Source organism: Penicillium hordei, assembly GCF_028827395.1.
Source record: "Penicillium hordei strain IBT 12815 chromosome Unknown utg000002l_segment0_segment0, whole genome shotgun sequence".
Classification (NCBI taxonomy): domain Eukaryota; kingdom Fungi; phylum Ascomycota; class Eurotiomycetes; order Eurotiales; family Aspergillaceae; genus Penicillium; species Penicillium hordei.
This window is the reverse complement of record NW_026623143.1, coordinates 3,646,575-3,669,970: the sequence shown is the minus strand read 5'-3', so window position 1 is coordinate 3,669,970 and position 23,396 is coordinate 3,646,575. Positions and strand designations below refer to the sequence as shown.

The following is a 23,396-nucleotide window of genomic DNA, read 5'->3' as shown; positions in this document are numbered from 1 at the left end:
GAGGGGGACGAAGCTAAAAATGAGAAGAGGAAGGAAGAGAGAGAGGTGTTTCTATTAATACCTTTACTCTTTTTTTTTATTAACCCTCTCTATCTTTTCTGATCTTAAGGTGATCTAGAGCTGTCTTATCTGACTTTATTTCACTTTATTTCACTAGGTTCTCTTTTTTTCGTTCTTTTGTTTTTTTCTTTCCTTTTTTTTTTCCCACAGTAGAAACGCACTCCGGGCCTGATGAGAGCCGAGGCCCTACCCTCTGGAATAAGTACATACATATAATGTACATAACATAAAATATGGATAGGATTAACCTTGGAAGGTATACGATACAGAATATAAGTATAAGTATATTATAGTTATGATTTATATCAGATACAATAAAGCGGGGACTTAACTATGAACACAACTATACTTAAAACATGTGTCTCCCCGGGTGTTCGCCTCTCCAGATTTCATTCGGGAGACTAGACATCAAAGAACTTAATAAGGTTTTGGTCTTTTTGGTCTTTTTGGTCCATTTCGAGAGCTCTCCCCCTCTTCTTCTTTGCTTTTTTGTTCTTTTTTTTTTTTTTTTTTTTTTCTGCCTATTTCCTTTTGTGGGTCAAAATACACGGGGTGCATTGATTTAATAGGTATCTGAGGTATCTGCGGGGGAGAGCGTTGATCGTGGAATAATAATCGTGGAGCTGAAGAAGTCTATTGAGGGTGTCAGATCAAGATGTAAGATCAGACAGACCATGGGGATGATCATGTTAAATGTCTCATGTCTGAGGGGTTGAAAGCAAGTGAAAAAAAAAAAAGAAAGGAAAAAAAAAGAAAGGAAAAAATCAAAGGAAAAAAAACAAGGAAAGAAAAGAAAAGAATCCTAACAGCCTAAGAAGTAAGACAGGGAACGGGAAGTCCGGGATTTTTAACAAACGGGCAAGTTGGGCGAATGGACCGAATACGAGAACGACGCTGGTGTGCATCATCGAAAGATCTACCCTTACTTAACCTATGTAGGGTAAGTCCAGCGATGACGTTCATAATGTGATAGATGTGTGGGATCGTCAGGCATTACTTTGTACCATCCATGGTCAATTAAAGTAAAAGCTATGTAATATATAACATATCCATGGATGCATAGGTATGTATCAAATTGAAAGGAATCAAAGTGATACTAGTTATCTATAATATATTGTTACAATAATAATGCAATTTATAATAGGTTCTAATATATGAGCAACGGAGTACGGAGGAACTAAATCCTAAATCCCAAACTCCCCTAATCTCCTCTTATCCGCTTTGATCCCCCAGCCTTGTTAGGGCCGATCCTCTCCCCTCATTTTCTAGTTTTCCCGGTTTCTCTCTTTTTTTATGCTCTTGTGTCTTGACTAATGTGACCCCCACATTATTTTCATTCCGCCGTCTCCCGCATAATGGGGCTGTTTCTTTTCTTTCTCTTGTTCTTCTCAGTTCAAGCAGAGGTCGTCTCGCTACCATCAAATACTACTATCCAGATCCAGTCCACTGGGTTTCGTATTGAGGGAAGCACTCTGACTGGCCAGAAGCTTGTCCCCTTAGCCGACTCGCTAATCCAATCAACCACTGCCCAACTTAAGGTGCCATACGCTGTTCCCAATTACTGGGGGGCGCTGCTGACATCTACCAGTCCTTTAATGTTTCTGGCACTGCCACTCGAGTCATCCCAAGCAACTCCCTCAACTTGAAGAGCTCTCAAATCGCTTGCATATCTTGCGACCAGGACGACTACACTGGAAATATCCGAGTTGACGAGACAATTGAATACGTCACTTCTGCTCAATCCGCTGCAGCCATTCTGCTATACAGCAAAACAGCTACCGGCTGCAATTTCACTTCCGATGGTCAGATCGCTGCACGGTATCCCAATATCTTCACCTTCACAAGCCGAGGCGGCTATTCTGCACTACTCGGTGCTTTCAATCAATCAACAACTATCAGCGTCATCTCAATGTCGTACCTCTCCGGTGTCCCTTCCAACAATGATGCCGGTGGCACGAGTGACAGTCCCAATACTGGTTCGTATCCCAACTCTACATCGTTCAATCCATTAACTTACCCCTCTCAGCCATGATCATCCTGTACAGTATCACAGGTATCATCACCGCCCTGTTTTTGGGTATTATCATCACGGGTGCAGTCCGGGCCCATCGCCATCCAGAGCGATATGGCCCTCGCCGGATTGCCGGGCGAGTGCGGCAAAGCCGAGCGCGAGGTATAGCGCGAGCCATGTTAGACACTATACCGGTCGTCAAGTTTGATGACAAACACGATGACGTGGAGGCCGCCAAAAGAGACGTCGAGATGATGGGCGCTGAGGATCGTGAACACTCCCAGGCCGATGGAAATACGGGCGTATCGACACCCCGCGAGTCTGAAATGCCAACCCCAGACGATAACGTGCGCCCCACTCCCACACCCACAGCCCCCGAAGCCAAGACCGAGATGCCCGACGCAGGTAACTTCTCGTGTCCGATTTGCACAGATGATTTCATCAAGGGCCAGGACCTACGTGTACTACCCTGTAACCACCAATTCCACATGGAATGTATTGATCCATGGTTGATGAACGTGTCTGGAACTTGTCCCCTTTGGTATGTTCTATCTGATATTGATATGATATCAAACTCAACTCCATACATAAAACCAAACTAACCATATCCCAGCCGTATCGACCTCAACCCACCCCAACCCGAGAACCCAGAACAAACCGAGGAAAATACCGAACAACCCGACCATGCACCCACAGAAGGTGGACCAGTCCTAACAACAGAAGAGGCTCGTCAACAAGCCCGTCAGCAAGCCCGCCACACGCATCGTCGTCTAACCAACTACCTCCACGGACCCCTCAACGCCCGACGAATGCGCGACGCTACCGTTGAGGAGCGTCTTGCCGCGCTCCGACGCGTCCGCGAAGCAAACCAAGGCGAGGCCGCGCCCGAAGAAGGATCACATCGTGGTCTCAGCACTCGACTACGCGATCGCTTCCGTATCCGAACACGCGCTCACGGTGCCGAGGCTGAGTCTTCCGCTGACGCCGAAAATGCTGCGCCTTCTCCGGCTGCTCCGGCGCCCGTCCATCTCACGCCGTCCACTGCATGATGATTTCACTCTTGCACATATCACTCCTTTACGTTTTGCATATATTTTTGATTTACGATTCAGATGATCTCAAAGGTCCTCGGTAGGAGGCTATATGGCGTTTTTTTTGGTTTTTTTTTTTTTTTAGTTGGGGTATGGTTTACTTTTGTTTATTTTATGAATTGTTTGAAATAGCATTGGCGTTTTTGAATTTGAATTTGAATTTGAATTTTTTTGAATGGGGGTTGGAGGACTGGTTTTTCTCAGTGATTTATTTGTATCTGCTGGTTTCTTCTTTGCATATACTCATTTTGTATATCATGAATTTGGGGTCACATACATTTCAATTTACATACATTTAAGTTTATGCATATATCTTAGAAGGGGATATAGGATATAGAGGTAAAGATAATATTTCCATCACGAGGACAAGAGGCCTAACCTAGGATCGATGTTCGTCCGCATCATCGATTCGCAAGCTATCATCTCATTTGCCCTGATTGTTCTTTACCGAAAGATAGTTGAGGCTGTGCCAGGTCAGCAGGGAGCAGTACCATGGGTTCGGCAGCTCTCGAGAATAGCTCTATCTCGAGAACCAATGGCAGATCTGATCATTCCAAGGTTATCTTCATTACGAAATCCATGCACATGTGAGGCCTGATTAAAACTCATAAAAAACCTGATAGAGTCCCCATGATATTAAGATCGCCAGGCACGAGTCACCTGCTGGCCCATTAACCTCGGATTGCATCAGCAGCCAACATAAATCTGGTTTGACTAGACCCGCGTACATCATATAAACACCCATGGACCATTTTTACGTATTTGGAGTAGTTATGTGAGGGATATATTATGTACTTAAATCTCTTTTCATCTATCAATCATACATTTGATTACGTTCACAAAGCGCCATAGCACCATAATAACACTCTGACGGGGTATTATCTCTGCCCTGTGGGGAATGCAATCGGAGACCACCCTTAACCCCCAAATTCGACTTTATTTCTCCGAAGTCCCCGTCCCGGGATCCTCCTCATGAGTTATTTTTGTCCCCTCACGAGTGTGGGGGAATGACACATGGAGTTACTGGTTACTGTATGGAGTAGTTCGAGTATTACTGGAAAGAGATGCATTTCCGGAATGTTGTAGTACATAGTGTGATTCAATATCAAAGTACCCCTTACGGACAAGATACACAAACCCCTGAGCCGAGACCTATCATGCAACAAGCTTGGCCTTCCAGAAGGGTCTCCACAGTGCGTCTTTTTCCGGCGCTGTATGACACACTGTTTCTGGGTGTAGCCTGTCGGAGAGGGGGAATGTGTGGAGGGATTTCAATCTGTTTATTGTGATTTTGTATTCTGTGTCTGTGTTACTGAAATCATACTGTACCTAATAGTTCCACTGTTTAGACATACCTATGTATATTTGTATATGTAGACATACTAGCATGTGAATTAGAACGAGATAGATACGGCAAGTCCGGCCCTCGGTATCTTGTGCGCCGAGGGATATATACATATGTAGCTAGATAAATATAAGAGATTGAGACGGAGTATAAGAAAATACTATAACAAATTACTTCGTATCTTACGACAATTCGATTACAAACGGTCTGCGCTGATTCCTCCCAAGACAAACCCCACCCCCTCACTCCATCCGGTGAACGCAAGTAGGAATATCCCGTTTCGGTCAGATTCCGGGGAAAACTTACGCTGGGGAATTTCGGGTATAATTTCACCATGACTTCGACTTCGATTCAATCCGCCAGAGATCGTCTTTCCTCCCTATCATCACACATCATGGGTTCCTCCAGTCCTTCAGTATTTACCGCGGCCACTGTGGCTGCCGCCCCCGAAGATCCCTTGTTTGGCCTCATGAAGGCCTATCGCGAAGACCCCTCCGATAAAAAGGTTGATCTGGGTATTGGTGCCTACCGTGACAACAACGCGAAGCCCTGGATCTTGCCTGTTGTCAAGAAGGTAATATCTATTCCCTTCACTTTTCTATCTCTATGCAGTTATCTAACCTCCATCTATAGGCCGATGACGCCATCCACAACGATCCCACCCTCAACCACGAATACCTCTCCATCGGCGGTCTCGCAGACTTCACCTCCGCAGCCCAGAAACTGATCGTCGGCGCAGACAGCCCTGCAATTCGTGAAAAGCGAGTATGTACCTCTCCCTCCTCCCATATCCCTTCCAATAACCCCCCGGCCTCAGGGCCAAACTAACCCACCCCACTAGATCTGCTCCCTGCAAACAATCTCAGGCACCGGCGCCGTCCACCTCGGCGGCCTCTTCCTCTCTAAATTCCACCCCCAAAAGCCCGCAATCTACCTCTCAAACCCAACATGGGCAAACCACAACCAAATCTTCACCAACGTCGGCCTGACCCTAGCAAAGTACCCCTACTTCTCCGTCAAGACAAAAGGCCTTGACTTCACCGGCATGATCGCAGCCCTCGAAGCCGCCCCCCACGGCTCCGTAATCCTTCTACACGCCTGCGCGCACAACCCAACAGGCGTCGACCCCACCGAAGACCAATGGAAGCAAATCGCAGAGCTAATGCGCTCCCGCTCCCACTTCCCCTTCTTCGACACCGCATACCAAGGCTTCGCATCCGGCGACCTGGTGCGCGACTCCTGGGCCATCCGCTACTTCGTCGAGCAGGGCTTCGAGATGTGCGTCGCGCAGTCTTTCGCCAAGAACTTCGGTCTTTACGGTGAGCGCACTGGCGCTTTCCACTTCGTCTCTGCTCCGGGTCCGGACGCGGCTGCTGCGTCTGCGCACATCGCTTCCCAGCTTGCCATTCTGCAGCGATCGGAGATCTCCAACCCGCCTGCTTACGGTGCCCGTATTGCTAGTCGCGTGCTCAATGATCCCGAGCTCTTTAAGGAGTGGGAGGCGGATTTGCGTACGATGAGTGGCCGCATTTTGGAGATGAGACAGGGACTGCGGGAGCGTCTTGAGAAGCGTGGTACGCCTGGTTCATGGGATCATATTACTTCTCAGATTGGAATGTTCAGTTTCACCGGCTTGTCTGAGGAGCAGGTTATGACGCTGCGCTCCAAGTGGCATGTCTACATGGTATGTTTTGACTTTCTTTTTGGTGTATTGTATTGGATATACGTCTAGGATTGCGCTAACTCTCTTTTCCCTACCAGACAAAGAACGGCCGCATCTCAATGGCCGGCTTGAACACAAATAACATCGACTACTTCGCCGAGGCGGTTGATAGTGTTGTTCGCGAGTCTGCTAAGTTGTGATACATACCTGATACCCCGGGCTTGACATAGAGTGGAAACACTCAGAGACTTGGTCTGGCGTTCTACTTGCTTTTTGAAAGCTTTTTTTTTTTTTTTTCGAAGTTCGGAAAGACTTTCGTTATGCAGCAAATTACCATACTGTGGGACTTCGGTCTTGCTTTCGCATTCCTGAATCCTTCACGGAGCACTCCGTTCTACTCCGTAGATGGTGGGTCTGGGTGGCATGATATATATCACATGCATCACATGTAAACCTTAAGACTATAGCAATGTGGTAGTACGGGACTAATTTTTCAATGGTTTCTCTGCAGTATGCCAATATAATCGACGCCTCGTTTGAGATATGATTCCCATTCATTTGGCCAGACCGGCCGTCAATAGTAAGATGCAGCCAGACAAAATAATTACGGCATCCTAATTGAGCAAGAGACTTCGAGACAAGATGCTACATTTTAATGAAATAGACATAATGGTATCTGGTATCGTATAAAAATGCTTTCCATGAAAGCATCGGAGATAAACCTGTTCAGCAGTATCGGGACTAAAAGACCAAATCCCAAACCACAAGCCAGGTACACAACCCAACAGTCCCCCAGAAGACAGCCTGCGCTGTACTCCGTCGCTCAGTAGCACGCTTCAACTCACGATTTCCCTGTCCGACATTTGTCTGTGTCGTATCCACATCCGAGACAAGCTGAGAAATATGCTCCTCCTGCGTAGCGAGATGAGAGACAAGCGTTTCCTGCAAAGAGGAGATCTCAAGGAGAGATTTCTCAGCGTTTCTAGAAAAAAAAAAACAAAAAGAGCCCGTATTAGCATCATCCAACAAAACCGACCCCAAACCCGACCATAAAAAGAGGGAAACATACTGGACCTTCCCCAACGTATCCTCATAATGCCTAAGCATAGAATCATTCTCCTCAGCAAAAAGCTGCAACTGCTCCGGCGAAAGCTGCGCCTCGATCCGCGCCGTATCCGCCTCACTCAGAACCGTCGCATCAGGCGCCTGGAAAGTAGGACCGAAGGAACCTACACCCGCAACGCCAGCTCCAGTCCTCTCCGACACAGAAACAGACCCCTTCCGAGGCCCAGTGCCATTCCCACCGGCAGGTTTCCCCGCAGCGACCTTGTAAAGTACACTCTTCTCCTTCTCCCGTACCCTCTCAATCCTCTTCTCCACCATCCGACGCTGCACACCGACGGCACACTCAAGCCCGCGCCTCAGGAACCAAAGCACGCTCTCGCGGACCGTCGCTATCGACCGCGCGCTCTCCTCTGCGCGGATCTGTTCAGTGGATTTACCCTCGTTGTCTGCACTGGTGCTGTCTAGTGCACCGCCCCCGCCGGCCCAGCGCCAGAGGAGGGCGCCGGCGGCGGAGTGACCGTATTTCTTGTGGAGGAGGGTGGAGGATGTTTCTTGGCGGAGGGATTCTGCGGAAGAAAGGTTTGCGATTGAGGTTGCTAGGTCGCGGAGGAGGAGGGCTGTTGATGTGTCGACTTCGTCGCGTTCGGGGTCTGTGAGGTTTGTTTGGGTGTTGGCGGTTGGGGGTGCATTTTTGGGGTTGGGGGTTATTGCGTTTTGGCGGCGTTGTGGTTGCGTTGTTGAGAGGTAGGCGTGGCGGATTGATTGGAGGTATTGAAGGAGGGAGTGGATGTGTGAGTTCTGGGTGTACTTGTGTTAGAGGTTCTTTCTGCTTTGCGGGTTGTTGGGTATAGTGGGTGTGATTGAATGCGGAGGACGTGGCTTACAATTCGGTATGCCTCCTTTAGGAACTCGTCGGCGGTTTCTGTGCAAGGTTTTCTGGTTTGGGGGATTGATGAGTTTTGCTTTGAAAGCAAGTTGTTGAGGGTTGGTGTTAGGTCGGTCATTGTGGGAGTGGCATGGTCTGAAATGTGTGTAGTGTTGCTATACTGTACACTTGTCGATCAACATCCAACGTCACTGCGCGGGTGGTCTATCCCGCACCCCGTATTTGTTTGTTCCTGGGGTACGGAGTACTTGGAGCAGAGATGGGATGCGGAATGTCACTCACCAGTTATTTAAATTGCTTTAGTATTTGTTTCTCTTGTTTTGCGTCATGCAACTCATCAATTCTCAAGTGGTATTACATCTACACAGAAATAACCTATCTGTCTAACCAATACACTACATGACCTACATCGCGTCCATCACGTCCATCTACAATGGAGGAAGGTCAAGTCCATCTTTTGCGAGTCTGTCCTGGAGGCCCAGAGGGTGATGGTACGCTTTCAGATATCCTAAGCGACAGGCGCATGTCCGACGAAGAAGTGCGAGGGGTTGCCTCGAGCTACAGCCACATGAGCAGGTTCGTCTTCCCCACACGGCTAGGCTGGGTCAAAAGCAATGGTGTGTGTCTGTATGCCATCGACGATCACAAACCGTACGAGTACGAACTGAGGCAGGTCCCTGAAAATGTGAGGGATTGGGAGGAGACTGCGACTGCTTTAGCTTGTGGGGTGTTGGTAAATGGTGTGGTCTATGACCCTAACCAGATGCTTAAGATTAGGCAGCGTTTGGGCGAGGACCGTCATCGTGAGATTAATTTGAGGTTTAGGACATGGGGAAGTAGTGTTAATGGCCTCTGGATTGGAGGCACAGCCGAATTTGAGACCGAGAAGAGAGAGACTGGAAAGACAAAGAACTGGGAGACCGATACTGAATAGGAGACTGGAGAGACACGGGATGGCTTTGTTATGGACATCTAGCCCACGCATCAAGCATGTCTGAATTGAAACAAATCGAACACATCGACATGTATCAACTTATTTACTTCGTTGATTATGGGGCCTTGGGGATATTGACAGGACATCATAAAGGATGACCAGACCAGGGATCAATCAATCATCAATTATATATATTTGCAATTCGGTCTTTTGCTTCCATTTTCGCGCCCACTCATTGGCTGTTGAGCCTGCTGCCACTTGTAATAACCATAAAACTGGAGTCTGATATGACCATTCTTGTAGTTGTCATCCCCAGGTCTGCAAGGGTGGCGACAACCCTGCAGGCTAGGGACTAGCATGACATACTACACTTGATAGGTCATAAGTACGTTTTTCTACAAGAATCTGGAATTCTAAACAAAGACTAAGCATAAATCACCTTGTAATTGGCGGAAACATATGTCCATGTGTCTATACCTCTAACATTAAACGTATCGTTTGATGGCAGACAAGGAATCAGGCAGGTTTCAGATATGCCGGTCAGACGTCACCTTAGCGACACGGCTTGATAGTTTGCCTCTATTGTATCAGATATATTTCTTGCTTAAAAGTAACTTCATCTGCGCTTTTTTCCAAAATTTATCAAATCCAACAATTACAGCTTCCATCATACGCACATCCAAGATGGCGCGTCCACCTCAAATCAAGCGTCCAGCAGCAACATCTACTGAGCTGCCCACCCTAAATTCAACCCCATCCATCACACGGTCGATCACTTCATATCCCATGCCTTGCCAAAAAGACCCGCTAGTGCCAAGCTTTGGCAATGCCACCGATGCTACATATGACCAAATCCGCGACCACCACCACCAAGTCAAGGCAACACTCACGAACATCCTCAACGACGACCGGGTGAAGCATAATCCTAGCGGAAGTCGCTGTGTGCAGAGGATACTGTTGGAAAACGAGCAGGATATGCGGAAGCAACGGAGACATTCACTTAATACATGTTCTGCTAAGCGAACCACGCTATTGTACATGGACTAGCAATATAAGAATCAACCATGCTTCTTCTCGTTATTACCAGGGGAAATGAGTATTAGTGGATCCCTATTTAATCTCGGCAACAGACTTCTCAACATCTCCGATCGTATGTTTTCCCAAGCGAAGCTTCTTCCTGATTTAGGTGGTCCACAAGCCTACCTACTATGTTCACCAAAACCTAAGTGTAAACCGAGATCCAAAGAGAATCACATTAGTATTCCTCATACACACGTCGTATTTTCATGCTAAATATGCAAAACAGGGTATAGACAAAGAAAAAGAAAAAAACCATGCTAATATCAACAGAGAAGAAAATCCAATCGTGCATCAAATCATAGAGCGTTCTTCCACCCATATCTAAGCAACCGTCAGAAAATGCGATTCTCAAAAAAGTCATAAAGGACAGATAGACTCACCTCGATCTTCCCCATCTCACTTCTCTCCCGCTTAGCAACCTCCAACGCCGAACTAACCAGCAAATCCAAATCTTCCTGGTCTACCATAGTAATCATGTCCCCATCATCCTGCACCTTCATCTTCAGAGGACATTTGAACCCGAACTTCTCACGAATGCGGTTCTCAAATTCCCCAAACTCAATCTTCGGCCCAATCATGATATACCTAGTATCATCAGGGGCGTGTACTTTAACTCTAAATTTCTGAATCTCCGGTCTTCTTGGATTCGCATGGCGGGAGTATCGCACCGGAGAACAAGTGCGACGTTGTTGGGGTGACTGACTCGGACCAGCTTGAGCGGCGACGAGCTCGAAAGCACCGTCGTTGAGGGTCGATGCATCGCATGTGTCGCTGCCATATTCTTCCTCTTCGTCGATGTATTGCGGTGGTTGGTGGCGGGATCCACGACCCCAGCCTGTGTTTGCTAGATTGCGCTGGCTTGAGTATGGATCGTACTGGTCTGTATGTCCGTAGCCTGGTTCCCGTGCGTAGGTTGTGCTTGAGTCGCTGAGGTTTCTGCGGTGGCTGACTTGTTCGCGGGTTAAGCTGCTTCGACTGCTTTCCTGGTATCCGCGCATGTTATTTTGTCGCAAGGATGGTCCGCGCGGCTCTGAGGCTGTTCGCGTCGTTCCTATCCGTGGTTTCTCGGTGGCTGTTTGTTCTTGTGGACAGGGTCGTCGGCAGTCTAGGCTGGCACCTGCGCGATCTAGGTCTAGACGGGGTGGGCGGACGTCTCGGAGAGATGATGTTCGGTGGTGTCCGGATCCTGATCCTGATCTCGAGGCTGTGCTGACGGATCGGTCGTCTGGTGGTGGTGTTGGGGGGAATACGTTGCGGTTTAGGGGTGGTTCGGATTGTTGACGAGTACGGCTGCTGAGGTTTTGGCGGACTAGGTTGGATGCGGCGAAGGAGACTCCCTCACGGCCGCGGAGGGCTTCTTTGTCAATTACCATTGGATTCCATTGGTGGTCTGATGATTGGTTGCGGTCCGATGCGGCAACTAGGCGAGCCTTGCCTAGGTAGTCTTTTGTTTTGAGATTCTTGACTTTGGCTGCGTTGGGACGATAGAGAACGCCCACTGGGATTGAGAAGACGGTATAGCCCTGTATTTAAATTAGCTTGTCTCGCAGCGGATTAGTAAAATCCACATACATCAGCATTTTCCCGGATAGCATCGTCAATCACATCGTGGTCTGGAGTAACCTTTTCCTTGGCTGCATACTCGAGGTCCTGGATGCCTGGGTTCATTTGACGGAGGTAGACATAGCAGAGACCGCGATTGAACAGGACTTCGCATGAAAAGAGGCGGAATCGGAGACCCAACTGTTCATAGTCGATAGAAGTATTCCCTCGTAGATACAGCAAAGTGTCATTAAAGTTGGCCAATGCTTCTTCGAAGTCGCCGATCAAGAAATTAGATACACCTTGCTGAAAGTACGCGATTGCCAGATACCGGTCTAGGCCGACAGCACGTTGATAGCATTCTACCTGCAGCGAAATCAATGAGCTGTAAAAAAAAAGAAAAAAGAAAAAAACTTCCCATGAATTGACTTACTGCTTTATGATGTTCGCCTATCGTTGCATAGATCACTCCGCAGTTGAACAAAATCTTTGACGTGTCGGCAATCTGATCGAAGCATCGCAAGGACTCTTCGAATTCTTGATTGTCATAGGCATCAAGGGCCTGCACCCATGTTTCGATTTCCTATTCGACCGCGATGTCAGTGTGTTTAATGTTCCGATATCACAACATATACACTTACTTGTTTGAGCGACATTGTCCCGGAACCTGGTAATGTATTTGTCCGAGTCTCCTGTGCCTAGATGACATGGATTGGGGAAAGACGTTGTAGGTACTTTCCATCCAACTCTCTAGGGCACGGTAATATTTCCGTAAGTGTCCGCCAGCTTGTGGGCTCACCAGCGCAAAGCCGGGAAACCGCAAGTAAAATATAATCGCCAATGGATGGCCAAGAACTCAGTCGGTGTGACGAAAAAAACCTTAGGGTTGATAAAGGGGCCAAGAAGCACCTGATGGGGCGGAACGAGCGGGGAGAGAGGCGGGTTGGCGGGTTGAAGTCCAATCCTCCGTACCGTAATGTGATATCCCGAGATGGAGGTGAAAAGGCCCGGATACCAGGAAATGTTATTTATAGACTTAGGTATAATCCCAGAATCGGTGATATCAGAATTTGAGGAAGTAATTGGTTTAACCTGACGGTTGGAGAGTGGAGATGAGGGGGGACCCAGCAACTTGGACAGAAGGATTGTAGGGTTAACGGGATTAGGGATTAGGGGATAAGGAATAAGGGGAAGAAAGAAAGCCCCAAAAAAGAAAAGATGAAATTGACGAGAAAAATAAATCGAAAACAAATCAAAAAAAGAAAACAAAAAGCCCAAATCTCAGAGAACCTGCAGAGGGGCTGCATGGAGGGGCAGGGGGAGAAAGAGGTAAGTACTGGAAAAGGCTACTTTGACCGAGTGATGGGACAAAAATAACCCGCTTTGCTGCAGGAATTTATGCACGTCTTGGTCAATAGGATCTCACAGAAGCGGTTTCGTACTGCCGAGCCTGTGAGTGGGCAGATTTTCGATAGTATATGGTCGTGGCATATTCCATGAGCTTTGATGTCCTCTTTTTGACTTTGGAATTCTATAATTGATAATTGAATGGTGACCCATCACATAGGATCGCGTCTGGACAGTGCGGGGACTTTCTCTTGGAAGTTGAATCTGGTCTATCGCATGGGAGAATTCACCATTCATTGGTCCTCGGCCCCCCTGTCACTCAAGTCATTCCCCGCCACGGCGCTTGCAGTGCTTTATTTACCGATTCCTGAAAAGGAAGTAGGATTTCTCCAGATAAATTGTTGCGACGTACATCGTCCTACAGACATCGTCCTAGGCTTTCTCCACAAGCCTATATATATATACACTCCATGACCTTTCCCTTTTCGTTTTAGTGCTCACCCTCGAGATTTGACCGGTGTTCCATGGTTCGTTTTGAGGTGTTACGCAAACTTTCTGTTATCCCTCATGTCTGATTGAAGTGGATGACTTGGTATCTTGGACTGGACATGACGTGTGTTAGGTTTGTCATTGTCCTCTTGCCAAGTGGCAGTCGGTGGTGCATTCGGCTAACGGCCGATGACCCAAATACACCAGTCGGTCCACATCAACACCCCAACAGTAAGAAATTGTGCCACAATTGATGCCGATGCACATCCATACAATTTACCTGCGGTCACAGGCTATGCCAGCTAGAGGTTGTCTAAGTGTTCACTTCTCATGGGTCATTATGGGCCCGGCCCGATCCGCCCACCGATATTGATATCCACGGATGAACTGTTGACAAGAGACCATTCTTCAGCGCATACAGACAGCACAGTACAAAAATAGACATATTGGTCGAAGGGTCAAATGTGACAATCTAGGTGTTGTTCATTTGTTAATCTCCATAAAGGCTTTCAGGCCGGCACAGAGCTTGCTCAATCGCAGGACAAGTTATTGATATCGCAGTGCGTTTCGAGTCCACCAGAAGACTGGTAATGTTAAAGCATCTTTCGACCTTCGGACCTCAATCCTATAGCGAAAGGGATCAGCACATTCTAGGCCCGTTATAAGCCTGAATTATAGGCCAGAATCTCTCCGGAGTCCGCCGCCATGCGGGGCCTGCAAGACGGCACATCTGCAATACACACAGGAAACATCCCATCATGTGAGAGCATAGAGCACTCCACAGGTATAAGTTTTCAGGCTGAATGGGGTGCTTGGCATGGGTCTAGGTATACAAAAATACACACAAAGGGACACGGTGAGTTGAAAAAGCCAAGAGGCCCCAAGTCACGGATGGTCGTTCTGTGATATGACCTGGTGAATGCCGCCCAAAGCGCCATATAAATAATCATTGGCCATCAAGGACTCTTTTGCTCAGTGGTCCACTACCATGCACTGACTTTTATATTTAGCAACTGCAATCTCCGCTTTCTTTTCCCTACGCTTGTAGATCAGTTCCAACCGGAAGCTGTCGACTGCCTTGAATGTGATTTGTGCTGCATAAGTACCTCCTGTGTTGTATCTAATTGTTAGGTAGATGGTCTCTATAATTAGGTGGACTCTCCGCCACCAGGCCTTCGATAATTGGTCTACGATACTATTGGCTTGATGCCAGTGACCGTGCAGTCGACTTCTAGTTGATCGCCCACGTAATTGTCGTATTAATGCATAAAGCAAGAAGTTAGATCCTTTGATTGACCCGGTGAACTCCATAGTCGGTCAAGCCTAATGCCCGGAGCTTAGCCTGATATGCTCGCAAACACGCAGACACCCTCTACCTATCCATGTATATAGGTAGGGCTGTCAGACCCACCCAGCCCCACTTGCACGTTGAGCCATTTGCATTATGCATGACTGTACCTTGCCTTGCAATTCTATTTGCGTGTTCAGACTGCAAAGGATTGGGAAGCCCGAGATAACCCTGCAAACAACAATGATATCAGTATCTATGTGTGGGGTTTCTACTTAGATTACAAGTAAGTGCCCGAACTTCAGTCTGCCTAGAGGTATGATAGTGGCCGTCTAGTGACCTTGTGTGCCCATTGGAAACTCAATAAAGGTGGCGTGCAGTATCTTGGCTGTTTGCCGAAGTCGTCGCTCTAGCACGAATGCCTCGGTTTCTAGGAATTCCCATCTATCGCGCATGGTCTGTCAGCAGAATTGTATCATATCTCTCGTCACAGTCCGTGCGAGAAAGAAGGAAATAGTTGCATATATTCCTGCAGGGATATCACTCAACGTCCGTCTATATGGGTATTTCGTTTACTTCCATCAGCCTTCACGCCTATCTCTTTAGCGGCGAGATTGAGTTGAGTTTTGATATACATTTCGAGTAGCATGAGCTATACCAAGCCTTTACAGAGTGGATATCTTTGTTTCCAAGGTTATCTTTATATGTTATTAATTGAGCAAAAAAGGCGAGCACATGTGGACACGGGAAGCAATGTCAACTTTGATGAGGAAAACAAGGATAGACAATCTATTTATATCAGAAAATGACTAGCTAATGCCGGTAACAGAGATTATGTCCATAATCTCCATGTGGACTCCGGAGTAGTGGTTGGTGGTCGAGTACCCCACCCCGGCGCTTAAGAGCTTTTTTTGGATCAAGGAAGGTTTTCGAAAAGCAGGGATAACTCCGTAGCGTCCTTGAGACGGGATTACGCAGCGCTAACTAAATTAGACATCGACTAAAATTCAGGTACACCGAGCAAAATATAGGTAAGTTCCAAAATTCGGCCGGCAATATTCTCAGCCGAGCTTTGATTATTCAACGCTGAAGATGACTATAGAAACTGAAACATATAGGGAATACTTTATTTACAGCTTAGCAACCATCTTGTTGCCCTTTTGGAGCAGAACAGCGGCATCTCCGACGAGCTCATCAACGATAGCCTTGGCAGACTTCTTCTCATTTACAACGGCGGCAACCTTACCCATCAAGTAGGGACGGGCATTGTCCAAAGTGTCGTCATCGACATCATCGGGCAAGTTCTCCATATCGTGCTCGACGGGGATGATACCCTTGGAGGTGAGTTGCTTGATCTCTTCGTGACGGTTCTCCTCCCAGTTGACAATGTAAGGGTTCTTGCGAACACGGAGGGGACGACCCTATACCCTTTGTTAGCAAGCTGACCATCTTGATAATAGGATAGCCAGGAAATACATACAGTGAAGATAATAGTACGAATGTTATCCTCGAAGTTGGAAGTGCGAACAGCCTCTTGGTGAGCGGTGGGGGCTCCAGCCTCATCAGACAGGATGAAGCGGGTACCGATCCAGACAGCGGAGGCGCCGAGCATAAGGGCAGCAGCAACTGAGTTACCGTTGAAAAGACCACCGGCCGCGATGACCTGCACGGGCTGGCCAGTCAGAGGGCTCTTCTTGCCCTCGACCAACTTAGCAACGGTGGGGATGAGGACGGTGGTGGGGACATCACCGGTGTGACCACCGCCCTCACCACCCTGGGCGCAGATAATATCAACGCCAACATCAAGGGCCTTTTGGACATGCTTAGGGTGGCCGATCATGTTCATGCAGAGGATGCCGGCACTGTGGAGCTTATCGACAACAGCCTTGGGGGGAACACCGACAGCAGAGACGAAAAGGCTAGCCTTTTCCTGGATGATAATATCAACGAGCTCGCCGAGCTTGCCCTTGGTGTAGTCGTAGCTATTTGCCGAAACATAACGCGATTAGCATGTGCCAACAACGGAAAAAGTACCTCAGTGATCGAAGGTTCTTACTTGGTCTTGCGGGCACTGCCGCCAACCTGGGGAAGGAGAAGGTCGACACCGAAGGGAGCGTTCTTGTCGTTCAGGTAGCTCTTGAGCTCGGCGACTTGCTCACGGAGCATCTCGGGGGTATAGCCAACGCCACCGATGACACCGAGACCACCGGCGTTGGTGACAGCGGCGGCCAGCTTGGGCCCCGCAGCCACGTTCATGCCTGCCAGCAGGACGGGGTGGTTGATCTTGAGCAGATCAGTGATCGGGGTACGGATTTGTTCTATTTAGTGGTCATGGTTAACATCGGATATTGTGGCCATGTGCCTATGTGGAGCCCTCCGCAGGAGATCACATGAAAATAATGGGCAGAGTAAAGTATAACCTTGGAAGACACTTACGAGGAGACGCCATTATGAAGGTATGTGGAGTGAAGGTAATGAAAAAAAGAAAACCTGGGGAAGAGGAGGGATGGGGTTGCAGCCAACCTATAAAGCAAAACAACCTCGGTGGTTCACAGACTCGCGATGAGCCTCGGTCCACACGATTTGACCGAGAGATTAGTCACGACGTTACCGCAGCGGGGATCGAGTTTGACACCTGAGGCAGGAACTTTCACGTGTCTACCCTAGAACGCAGATTCCGCGCGATGGCTCCCTACACACCCCTCGTGGCCTCGGATGTCCTGTCACCCGAATAGGCCCTAACTCTTGCCATAAAGCAACGTCGATGTTCGTACAACCATCTATGGTGACAGCACATCGTCGACAAAGTCATCAAATCGGATAAATAGCCCATGTGTAACACAGCAAGGAATGCTAGGATTTGCATCCATCTTGGACTTAATGAATGGGTTGGATGGCCCTTTACAATTTTTCTAGCAAAAGGCTGTCAGATCTACTGCTCCTTAGGGTCAAAAGGTAACCCTTGGCAGCTACATTCCACATAGTGGGGTTTCAGGAACACAATATTTACAAGAAACGAAAAGATGGAAGAACATGCGACCATAGTTTGCTTGTGTCGGTCGACAACCAATGGTGGAGCGGAAGGGGAGAAAAACAATGGATTCACCTATCTACCGCTGGAGAGAAGGAGAGAGAAGGAGAGAAGCGATCAGTCCTGTAGAGAAGCAAGGTTCTATGTAATATATGCTTGAACCAGAGTTTCAACGCAACTCACTTTAAAAGTCCCCGTGATGTTGTTTCATCTGAATTCCCAATTTACGGAGACCGATATAAAGCCCGGGTATGTTAATTACAATAGCAAAAAACCAGCCCACGCATGCAAGGCGAATCAGACGAACATCAAATTATACCTGCGCCTAGATGGTCGGGATATTTTCTCATTTAACACATTCTCATTCTTGTATGGTGCTAGTGATACTTGATAAGCTCACTGCTAAACTGTAAACATCGACTTCTGCAGAAGTTTATATACATATCCAAGGGTTGGTTCATCAAACCCAAGGAGGCAGTAATATTCTGCAATCATAAAAAAAAAAAAAAAAAAAACAAAAATCCATCGGTCCTGCCGGTTTCAAGAAAAGAAAAGACGCGAGAATTTATCCCAGAGTCAGAGTGAAACCAGCGTCCAGGGAGCAGGAGTAGGTGTTCACATCATCTGGGAGCTGATAAGCATCCTTGCAGTCCGCATCGCCAGCGGCACAAGAGACGGTCTTGCAGCTCGAGTCACTGGGGACAACGGTGAAGCCCGACTTGACAAACTCGGAAGTCGAGTCGAGATCGATGGAGGACATGTCCCAGTAAAGGGTCTCGCCGTCCTGGGTGTATTCGAACTGAAGAACGCTATCCTCGCTCTGGCTGGTCGACATCTTGATGGAGATACCACCACCGTTGGAGTTGGTGACCCAGTTCTCGCTGTAGTCACCTCCGGTGCTGAGGGTCTTCATGGACCCAGAATCGGATGAGGTGGTCCACAGGTAGACGTCGGTGTCCATGTTGTTGACGATCTGAAGACTGCCGCTGCCAGAATCGCGGGTCTCAACGGCACCGGATTCTCCGGATCGAGCGGAGTGGGGGAGGGCAGCAGCGGTGGCAGCGAGAAGGCCGGTAAGGAAGACGTTGAAAGTCATGATGGAAGATTGTAAATTGAGTGAGTGAAAGTGGTAAAGAATAGTTCACCTGGTTTACAGAGACACTAAAGTGACAGTAATGGAGGATTAACCTCGAATGAATGAATGTCTTCAAGAAAAAGAGTGACTTGAAGATCAGAGAATGTGTTTGAAGAAGGAAAGAAAAAGGAAGCCATATCTGCGGATGTCCATCCTTTTATTGTGCTCGGTGGAGTCATCCGGATGAGGATGAAACTTTGCAAGAGGACCAAAAAGATGCGAAGGATGTGGATAGACTACAATTATAGATGTGGGTTCAATCAATAAGGTTGGCTTCCGAGATCAGCCAGCCAATCAGAACATGCGGTTGAGATTTCCACAAACGGTCTCGAACGGCTTCGTCATCTCGAACACTTCGTCATCGGCTTTGCGAGTGGAACTCGCGGTTTCCAGAATTTCGATTCTTAAACTTCAGATCGATCCAATCATTCAACGAGTTCGGTTCGCCAAATAGAACACTTTGTTACCCCTCCGAAGCACATCTGAGAGGAAAAAGAATGGATACCTTACATCAGTTCTTCATGGCATCTTCCAAGATTGTCCACCTGGATCCGCAGCTGCCCGGCACTTTGACAGACTCGAATTCTACGTCAGTCTCATGTGGCAACCTTTTATCCGGACATACTACTTTCACCTATAGAAATCCTCAACCAATGCAGCCGGCTGATGATAACCATTCAAGGCTCCAAGTCGGTTCTTATCATCCACCGACTCAGCCACACTGTTTGCCACAGTATTCTGTGGGGCTAACATTTTAACAGTGAGCGTTAAAATGATTAGCCAGGGCTTGTTTCTCGCCGAGTTTCTCGCTGAGTCTTGTTCAATAATACCAAAGGAGTAAGCAGTTGCGGAGTAGTTTGCCTCCTTCGGTCAATTTCGGGCATGTCGGATAATATGTTCGAGTCTAATTTTCTCGCCTTTCCTACCTTTCTTGGTTTTCCCCTCGTAGGGCTAAATTCAATCTGAACCAGGGGTATTCGCTAGGCTGTGCTAAATGAAAAAATTCGAAAGAAATCTGAAAAATCAAATTATCATTCCTTTGCCCCTGTTCTTCAATGGAACTCGATCACAGGAAACACACTATGTAACAGCATGTGGAACATCCTTTTAATCGCTTATTAAGTCTCGCCTTGAATCCCTTCAATGTTTGCCTGAAGATTCTCCTGCGCAACCATTTGGCCTGGCTGAAAAGCCGTGGCAAAGATCTTCTCAAATTCATCATCAGAAAGAAGGCGCACCCCAACAAGCTCATTATCCAAAGTCTTGAACTCGGCCTCGAATTTGCCACCCAGGAGTGCAGCTTTCAACAGCGCAAGTGTTTTGAAGAGGTCCAGGTCGCTCTGCTTGGTGTTTTCGAGAATTGTCTCAAGCTCAGCTGCTGCATCCAATGGATCTTCGATCCATCTGACATCAGACCCCGAGTACTTCTTTGCCAGGTTCAAAACTTTGTTTTGAGTCAGGACAATGTCGTGAACGCTTACCAAGCGGTTTTTGGTTGCTTCGGCATTCTTCAGAGCCCCAGCAACGGCTTTCCCGACACTTGACACACTAGTGGAGCTGAAAGTATGCGCACCATTGTCATAAACTGGAGCAGTCTGAGTCTGCAGGTCGGTCAAAAATGGCATCGACATGACAAATTCCAGGAAGGGCCCAACAGCAAAAAGAGTGTACTCGATCTGTCCGTCCAGCGCCTTTTCTTTGAGATAATTCTGGATGTCAATCCATACCGCGTTAAGCGGAAGTGACTCTGCTCCAGGTCTGGTCGTAAGCGCCCCAAAATCGGAAGGGATGAAGCGTCGCACGCCAGCCTGAATGCTGGCATCGATAACCGTCTTCTGCGCGCTAATACCGGATGAACCGACGGTAGACACCACAGCATCCTGACCCTGGAGAGCGGCTACAAGACTGTCGATAGACGAATAATCGACTTGCTCGGTCTTCGTGCTAGAAGGGGTTTCATCTACAGAGCGAGCCGTGCGACTCAGCACCGTGACTTGGAAGCCAGCATTCACAAGCTGCTCCAAGATTGCGGATCCCAGCCATCCTTTCTGTTGACCACATATCAGTATAACAAACGTAACCATTTTATTTCCAGTAAACTAACCCCCAAGAGCGCGACGTTCCGGATAGGTTCCATGTTAGATGGAAGTGATGTTCGAAAGCGAAGTGTATATAGAGTAATATACCGAAGAAGAAGGTGAGGAACTATTGTGAATCGAAAGAGAAATATGTAAGTTCAAAATGAGATGACAATAAAGAAGACAAGTCAGTCTCTCCTCCTTTTATAGTTAGAAAGACGGCATGTATGGTATTCCATATGATTATCGACGGTATCTACAGGTAACTCATTCATAACATAGTAAATAATCTGATCACACCGTCAGCTCTATTCCCAATTAGACAAGTCAGTCGTGGTATAGCATCGATATTCGCGCTATTCCAGTTTGGGAAAGCCAGTCGTGGATTAGCGCTGCCATTCAGACCAATGAGGGGCCGTTTGCTGAAGGCTTACTCCACCTTCGCCTGAATCACCTTGGACAACCCAAGATTCACAATATATCTGACCATATCTCTACGGAGTACTGTCTCGGTAGTCATCTCGGCAGTCGCAAAGATAGCCACGGGGTGTTCTGTCAACAGCCAAGAGAAGGTTTGGTGCCCAAGCGGTAGTGCTGCGCCCATTGCATCGTTCTTTGACTGGATTATTTCGGATACGTCACTTTGCCACCATCATGGCATCTACCAGAGCTAGCCCGGCTTGTGGGAACTGCAGATCTAGGAGAATCAAGGTTGGCTTCTCACTTCCACAAAAATTCCCCAGCCTTGTGCGCTCCACTAATCTCTCTCGATAGTGCAATCTTCTCCGGCCAAGATGTAGCCAGTGCGCTCGAGCCGGTCTAAGCTGCACTGGTTATAGGTCTCAGTCAGATCTACTTTTTCGAGATCAGACTAAGTCAACGATTCAAAAGTTGCATGCTTCAAGTAGCAGGGTGACCAAAACTAACAAGCATCCCACTTGTTGGAGCCTAGTCGCTGTAGAACCCACTTTCAATATCGAAGAACTTGCACAGAAAGTATTTTGGGACAACTTTGCAATCTTGGGGGATAGGTGTAGGCACTGGATGGATTCCGTTGCAGAGGACCCATCTTCCGCCACTACCAGCCTTACCTCAGTTGGTCTCGCTGCACTTGCTGTTGTCCACAAAGATCCTGACATGATGGATTTGGCGCGAAGAAAATACAACTTTGCGATAAGGGTCCTTACTAAAGCAATCATTGGCGACCGGGACTCTGGAATTGAACAATCTATCGCTGGAAGTTTTATGTTGTCCATCTTCGAGGTTCTGTGCTCTGATATCCTGCTAATTCAAATTCAGGCTATTGGACTGACAGATGGTTGATATTTCAGATGATAACATGCGATAACCACTCCTCGCCACATGCCTGGCAAAAGCATGTCCACGGCGCTGCTGCATTCTTAGGCTATTTATGTTCTGCCAATGGTTTACCAGCCTCACCAGTGAAGGAAATTATAGAGATCTGCTACACTACAGTACGTTGGTATGCCATTAGAGAGCAAAGAACTTACTAATTACTCATACTTTCAAGGCACTTGCGTGTCTTATCAGTGGAAAAACGGTTCCACATTTCTTACTAGAATTACCAGGCCGCTTTGGAGCAGCATCGAATACTTCACAAGACAATGAGGATCCTTTGTTATCCGCAATGAGACTCTTTGCTATCATGGGCACCTTGGTGAATATTCGTGGATTGGCGAACCGGTGCCTTTTCTTACCCAGTCAGCTAGTTGTACTGGCCATAAAAACCGATCAAGCCCTCCAAAACTGGGGAACTTCACTTCCTGCGTCATGGAGTTATCACAAGCTTTCTAAAGGGCCACAATACATTTATCAAGACGTTTGGAATGCTCGAATGTGGAACTACTATCGCCTAGCCCGCATTCTAGCAAACAGGATGATCATTGACAATTTCAACATCCTGTCACCCTCAATGTTACCTTTCAAATTACAACATGGCCAGTCATACTCCACCATTTCGCTACTATTACAGGAGATCTACATGAGTCTGCCTTTCATGTTCAACTCGGAACAAATGCCTGCTACCTCCCTCCCAATATCGTCATCCCTTTTCTTCACGACCACCCTATTGCAATCTCTGTCGGAACTCACAGATAGAGATTCCCTCATTCAAGACTGGTCATTTCCAGCATATGAAGTCCTAGGAGAAAGGTTCGATTTTACCAAGGGCATCGTGATGCAGAATCTTTACTAGGCGAATTTTAATAATGAATTATTTCATGCTTTTCCGTATCAAACCGTATCGGTGTTAGAGCCCAGCCGATGAAACAAAAGTCAACAACGATTGAAATGCAATTTTCCTCGAGCCATTCGTCTTTTACAGATTTCGT

The 23,396-nt window shown here is 47.5% G+C and overlaps 10 protein-coding genes across 10 annotated transcripts; 5 read left to right on the top strand and 5 right to left on the bottom strand.

Annotated features, from left to right (window-relative positions):
* Nucleotides 1-1,415: 1,415 nt before the first annotated feature.
* On the top strand, nt 1,416-3,120 carry N7537_004708 (RING-H2 finger protein; the record flags this gene model as incomplete). The annotated part of the gene is made up of 4 exons (XM_056895765.1): nt 1,416-1,598; nt 1,649-2,036; nt 2,087-2,612; nt 2,685-3,120. 4 exons carry the CDS (start codon nt 1,416-1,418, stop codon nt 3,118-3,120), a joined length of 1,533 nt encoding a protein of 510 aa, XP_056755513.1.
* A 1,721-nt stretch (nt 3,121-4,841) lies between these two features.
* On the top strand, nt 4,842-6,370 carry N7537_004707 (aspartate aminotransferase; the record flags this gene model as incomplete). The annotated part of the gene is made up of 4 exons (XM_056895764.1): nt 4,842-5,081; nt 5,141-5,272; nt 5,349-6,191; nt 6,269-6,370. The coding sequence occupies 4 exons, from the start codon at nt 4,842-4,844 to the stop codon at nt 6,368-6,370; spliced, it is 1,317 nt and encodes a 438-aa protein (XP_056755512.1).
* A 541-nt stretch (nt 6,371-6,911) lies between these two features.
* On the bottom strand, nt 6,912-8,239 carry N7537_004706 (uncharacterized protein; the record flags this gene model as incomplete). Its single annotated transcript, XM_056895763.1, has 3 exons — nt 6,912-7,152; nt 7,240-8,033; nt 8,120-8,239. 3 exons carry the CDS (start codon nt 8,237-8,239, stop codon nt 6,912-6,914), a joined length of 1,155 nt encoding a protein of 384 aa, XP_056755511.1.
* A 315-nt stretch (nt 8,240-8,554) lies between these two features.
* Nucleotides 8,555-9,055, top strand: N7537_004705 (uncharacterized protein; the record flags this gene model as incomplete). The annotated part of the gene is made up of 1 exon (XM_056895762.1): nt 8,555-9,055. One exon carries the CDS (start codon nt 8,555-8,557, stop codon nt 9,053-9,055), a length of 501 nt encoding a protein of 166 aa, XP_056755510.1.
* Nucleotides 9,056-9,739: 684 nt separating this feature from the next.
* Nucleotides 9,740-10,102, top strand: N7537_004704 (uncharacterized protein; the record flags this gene model as incomplete). Its single annotated transcript, XM_056895761.1, has 1 exon — nt 9,740-10,102. The coding sequence occupies one exon, from the start codon at nt 9,740-9,742 to the stop codon at nt 10,100-10,102; it is 363 nt and encodes a 120-aa protein (XP_056755509.1).
* Nucleotides 10,103-10,426: 324 nt separating this feature from the next.
* N7537_004703 (putative PB1 domain protein) lies at nt 10,427-12,356 on the bottom strand (the record flags this gene model as incomplete). The annotated part of the gene is made up of 5 exons (XM_056895760.1): nt 12,319-12,356; nt 12,111-12,260; nt 11,708-12,043; nt 10,516-11,658; nt 10,427-10,456 (listed from the first exon to the last, which is right to left on the bottom strand). The coding sequence occupies exons 1-5, from the start codon at nt 12,331-12,333 to the stop codon at nt 10,427-10,429; spliced, it is 1,674 nt and encodes a 557-aa protein (XP_056755508.1). The 5' UTR covers nt 12,334-12,356.
* Nucleotides 12,357-15,865: 3,509 nt separating this feature from the next.
* N7537_004702 (nitronate monooxygenase) lies at nt 15,866-17,250 on the bottom strand (the record flags this gene model as incomplete). The annotated part of the gene is made up of 4 exons (XM_056895759.1): nt 15,866-16,222; nt 16,282-16,783; nt 16,858-17,119; nt 17,238-17,250. The coding sequence occupies 4 exons, from the start codon at nt 17,248-17,250 to the stop codon at nt 15,932-15,934; spliced, it is 1,068 nt and encodes a 355-aa protein (XP_056755507.1). The 3' UTR covers nt 15,866-15,931.
* Nucleotides 17,251-18,397: 1,147 nt separating this feature from the next.
* On the bottom strand, nt 18,398-18,928 carry N7537_004701 (uncharacterized protein; the record flags this gene model as incomplete). Its single annotated transcript, XM_056895758.1, has 1 exon — nt 18,398-18,928. The coding sequence occupies one exon, from the start codon at nt 18,926-18,928 to the stop codon at nt 18,398-18,400; it is 531 nt and encodes a 176-aa protein (XP_056755506.1).
* A 1,157-nt stretch (nt 18,929-20,085) lies between these two features.
* Nucleotides 20,086-21,104, bottom strand: N7537_004700 (uncharacterized protein; the record flags this gene model as incomplete). Its single annotated transcript, XM_056895757.1, has 2 exons — nt 20,086-21,015; nt 21,072-21,104. 2 exons carry the CDS (start codon nt 21,102-21,104, stop codon nt 20,086-20,088), a joined length of 963 nt encoding a protein of 320 aa, XP_056755505.1.
* A 595-nt stretch (nt 21,105-21,699) lies between these two features.
* Nucleotides 21,700-23,260, top strand: N7537_004699 (Zn(II)2Cys6 transcription factor domain-containing protein; the record flags this gene model as incomplete). Its single annotated transcript, XM_056895756.1, has 4 exons — nt 21,700-21,792; nt 21,820-22,308; nt 22,377-22,520; nt 22,577-23,260. 4 exons carry the CDS (start codon nt 21,700-21,702, stop codon nt 23,258-23,260), a joined length of 1,410 nt encoding a protein of 469 aa, XP_056755504.1.
* Between the last annotated feature and the right edge of the window lie 136 nt (nt 23,261-23,396).